At 48.6% G+C, this 4,655-nt stretch overlaps 1 protein-coding gene across 3 annotated transcripts in view; it reads right to left on the reverse strand.

The window, feature by feature from the left end:
• The window catches only part of MTCH2 (mitochondrial carrier 2), a 26,481-nt gene extending 22,145 nt beyond the window's left edge, over nt 1–4,336 (reverse strand). For 2 of the 3 annotated variants that reach the window (XM_011963382.1, XM_011963381.1), the window contains exons 1-3: nt 4,057–4,336; nt 939–1,023; nt 680–786 (exon numbers count right to left, since the gene is read on the reverse strand). In XM_011963382.1, the coding sequence (XP_011818772.1) occupies nt 680–786; nt 939–1,023; nt 4,057–4,143 (279 nt within the window). In that variant the 5' untranslated portion in view covers nt 4,144–4,336. The remainder of the gene's footprint in view (nt 1–679; nt 787–938; nt 1,024–4,056) is intronic. The other variant, XM_011963383.1, reaches the window with a different exon arrangement.
• Between the last annotated feature and the right edge of the window lie 319 nt (nt 4,337–4,655).

Genomic DNA, 4,655 nt, shown 5'->3' on the forward strand with positions numbered 1-4,655 from the left:
GGTGTGGTGGCACGTGCCTGCAGTCCCAGCTACTCAGGAGACTGAGGCAGGAGAATGGCATGAACCTGGGAGGCGGAACTTGCGGTGATCTGAGATCGCGCCACTGCACTCCAGTCTGGGTGACAGAGCAAGACTACGTCTCAAAAAAACAAACAAACAAAAAACAAACAAAAAAAACTTCATTTTAAAGGAATTCCTGTTGCTTCCCAGGAAAGAAGATATATACATATATATATATTTTTTGAGACGGAGTTTCGCTCTTGTTGCCCAGGTTAGAGTGCAGCGGTACGATCTCTGCTCACTACCATCTCCGCCTCCCGGGTTCAAGCGATTCTCCTGCCTCAGCCTCCCGAGTAGCTGGGATTACAGGCACACGCCATCACGCCCGGCTAATTTTGTATTTTTAGTGGAGACAGGGTTTCTCCATGTTGGTCAGGCTGGTCTTGAACTCTTGACCTCAGGTGATCCGCCTTCCTTGGCCTCCCAAAGTGCTGGGATTCCAGGCGTGAGTCACCGCGCCCGGCCGGCCGAAAGAAGGTACTTTAAGAAAATATTTTTCAAGAGGAAGAAAGGACAGGGTTATAAATGTATCTTTTAAATTGCTCTTGATATTTAGAATAAACTGTTGCATAACAGGTAAGCAAAATCTATGGGAAGATTGATTTAATTTTCCTCTTACCTGTAAAACTTTACCATGGACCACAGTTCCAAGGACTGCCGAACACAGTCTTGGAGTTAAGCCTGTGAACAACCCACGCCTCCCATCGATACTGGCAATGTGCTGAGCTAGGAACACAAGTCAGAGATGTAGTCAAGTTCTGGTCAAGAGAAACGGATATACTACAATTTGAAAGAAACAAGCTTTCTATATATTTTCTTTCAGTAACAACTCCTGCCTATCACAGTCCTCAATGTCATCCAAACCCAAAGACACTTACCATAACTAAAGAGACCAGGAAGCTGACACACTTGCCGCCCAAAAATATTTCGTCCTATTGTTGGAGGAAGAGGCTCATAACCCACCTTTAAAAACAATGGAATATATCAATATTAAAGCAGTATTTCCAGAAATGTCTTGCTTGCAAGGTCTTGAATAAAGAACACAATTTTGCTTATTTTTAAACACAAGTAAAAACGCAGCATATGTTTTCCACGGCAATGATGAAGCATCATTCTTGTAGGTTTTTCTTTTGTTGGTAATACTGAGTTCAATAAACTCCAAGTTTCGTTTTGGTTCAAATTCTATGACGTATACCATGTAGCTGAAATAGGCTAATATCAAACTGAAAAAGAAGGGAACTTTTGTGTTAGGAAAGCTACAGTTTACTAAGGGTGCTCAAAAATACCTTCTAAATAAAATTTAAGGCATATTTTATATTTGTTTTTTTTTTTTTTTTTTTTTGAGACGGAGTCTCGCTCTGTCGCCCAGGCTGGAGTGCAGTGGCCAGATCTCAGCTCACTGCAAGCTCCGCCTCCTGGGTTTACGCCATTCTCCTGCCTCAGCCTCCCGAGTAGCTGGGACTACAGGCGCCCGCCACCTCGCCCGGCTAGTTTTTTGTATTTTTTAGTAGAGATGGGGTTTCACCGTGTTCGCCAGGATGGTCTCGATCTCCTGACCTCGTGATCCACCCGTCTCGGCCTCCCAAAGTGCTGGGATTACAGGCTTGAGCCACCGCGCCCGGCCTATTGTTGTGACTCTTAATCTGCCCTATTAAGTAACTCCTGGGCTGGCGTGGTAGCTCACGCATGTAATCCCAGCACTTTGGGGGGCCAAGGTGGGCAGATCACCTGAGGTCAGAAGTTCAAGACCAGTCTGGTAAACATGGTGAAACCCCGTCTCTACTAAAAATACAAAAATTAGCCAGGTGTGGTGGCGGGCACCTGTAATCCCAGCTACCCAGGAGGCTAAGGCCGGAGAGTCGCTTGAACCTGGGAGGCGGAGGTTGCAGTGAGCCGAGATTGTGCCATTGCATGCCAGTCTAGGTGACAAGAGCAAAACTCTATATCAAAAATAAATAAACAAATAAATAACTCCTGTCTGAGGTCCCCGAATAGTGCTACCAAGTAACCATTTTCATTTTTATTTAGTTACTTATTTATTTTTTGGAGACAGAATTTTGCTCTTGTCACCCAGGCTGGAGTGCAGTGGCATAATCTAGGTCACCACCTCCTAGGTTCAAGCGATTATCATACCTCAGCCTCCTGAGTAGCTGGGATTACAGGCACCCACCACCACACCCAGCTAAGTTTTGTATTTTCAGTAGAGAAGGGGTTGCGCTTTGTTGGCCAGGCTAGTCTTGAACTCCTGACCTCAGGTGAACCGCCTGTTTCAGGCTCCCAAGGTGTTGGGATTTATAGGCGTTAGCCACTGTGCCCTGCCCAAGTAACTATTTTTAAAACTGAGCATTTGGGAATTTCACCAAAACTCCTGGGCTACTTGGCAACAAATAGATGTTGTGAAATCAGAATTAAGGATATTCAAAGTTTTTGGGGCAAGAGCTCTGAACATCACTAGAAAACCCCATCTCCCAGAGAAGTACTGAGTTGTGGGTTCTTTTTTGTTTTTTTTCTCTGAGGCTGAGTCTTGCTCTGTCGCCCAGGCCGGAGTACAATGGCGCGATCTTGGCTCACTGCAACCTCCACCTCCCGGGTTCAAGTGATTCTCCTGCCTCAGCTTCCCGAGTAGCTGGAATTACATGCACGCACCACCGCACCTGGATATATCTTGTATTTTTAGCAGAGACGGGGTTTCACCATGTCGGTTAGGCTGGTCTCGAACATCGACCTCGTGATCGGCCTGCCTCGGCCTCCCAAAGTGCTGGGATTACAGACATGAGCCAACGCGCCCGGGCCCAAGGGTTCTTACTAGATATACTGCAACATGCTGTCATCTCAAATGCTATCTAGCCCCAAATGTGCCAATTCTGTTTTAGATGTTACAGTACATTCTAATCAGTCTTTGTTCTAGGTGCAAATCATTTATTTGCAATAGCCTTTAATGTACGGAATCTGAATTCACACGGGTCTACGCAGCAAGAAATAATCTGGATTCCCAACAACTCAAGAATAAGAAATGTGGCCCTCTCTAGTGTCTTGCCTAATTTTTACAGAAAAGTAGACGGCAAGACAGGGGTTCCAAAAACTGTTCCATTCCTAGGCACAGTGCATGAGGGAATTATGTCAATTCTCAGTAAAAGCATATAAAAAAGAATGACCTGCCCGTTACAGGGGTATTCAGGAAAGGAACTGGAAACACTAAGTCTATCACTTACTTGGCCTACCTGCATGTGAATATAAAATACCATGTAATAATTATTTGACAGTAGATTAGAAACTAATTCCCATGTTTAAACTTGCTAAAACTCCGCTTCACTAATTTCCAGCTCCGACCAATGTGATTTTCATTGTCAGGAGCCACATGGGCTGCTGCTGGAAAGCCCTCAATGCATCCTTCCGAAATCTGACAGAGCAACCCCTTCATTAACACTTCTGAATGAGCTCCTTGTGTTTCTCTGGGTATCTGGTGCGAAAACCTCGGAACAGAAAAGCAGTAGTAACAGTAGCATAAAAAGAAAAAAAAAAAAGGAATAAAAAATAAAATGTTGGTTCCCACCTAACTTCACATTTGTCTTCAACTGGGTATTTCGTGTCTTGCGTCTGAGATTTTGGGGGGAGGAGCGGTGAATGTGAATTTCGGAGGGGCGAGAGGGAGGGTTCGGAAGCCCTTGGTGGCGACCGGCCAGGATCCACCTCAGGGAAGAAGAACCAAAGTTCAGAGGATCCGCCGGGCAGGGCAGGGCAGGGCAGGGTGGCGGTTGGCTAAGGGAGGAGTGGGCCTCAACGCTGGGCTGCGGGGCGAGGGCTCAGAGAGGCCCCCAAGAGGGGCCGCGGGACTGAGGAAGCTGTCCCTGCAGGGAGGGAAAGGGCAGCCAGCGGAGGAGCAGCAGCATCTCGGGAGAATGAAGGGCCCGCAAGGCTGAGCCGATCCTCAGGCGCCCTGAGCAGCAGCGACCGAACGGGGCGCCAGGAGGGGTAGGGAGCGGCGACGCCTCATACCTGGATGAGCACTTTCACGTACATAAGCGGCTGGGACAGGATGGTGAGACCGGAGCTCAGGAGCACCTGACTGGCCGCGTCCGCCATGATGGCACCCGCGGACGGACAGACTGAGCCACCAAGCGACCCGGTGAGCCGGTCCTGGGTCACGTGCCAGGGCCGCCGGTTTCACTGGCCCGCCCGCGGCGCGCGCGCACGCACACACCAGCGCGCGCCTCTCCGCCCAGTCCCCGCCCCCACTCCCGCCCGGAGAAACGGCAGGCGCTCGCGAGGGGGCGCTGGGGTCGGGGCGGAACTTACGGTACAGAGGCGCATGCGTTCTGCCGGGAGCTCGTTCTCCGGGAATGACGGTTTCTCTCGTACATGCGCGTTCAGGCCGCAAGTGTCCGGAAACAGAAGAAAGGGAGTGGCAGTGGGGGAGTGTGACCCTGACGGCAAAGGCAAGGTCAGAGGACTGAAAAGAAATGGAAAAGGATTCTTCGTTATGCTTCACCTCTACACTTGCCTTTTGAGCATCATCAACATAGGGTTCAAAAGATATTCAGCATCAGAGTCGTAACAGTCTAGTGGCTGACAAACTCTAAGTACAGCAAATAATC

This window comes from Colobus angolensis, unplaced genomic scaffold, assembly GCF_000951035.1.
Source record: "Colobus angolensis palliatus isolate OR3802 unplaced genomic scaffold, Cang.pa_1.0 Scaffold61, whole genome shotgun sequence".
NCBI classification, from domain to species: Eukaryota; Metazoa; Chordata; class Mammalia; order Primates; family Cercopithecidae; genus Colobus; species Colobus angolensis.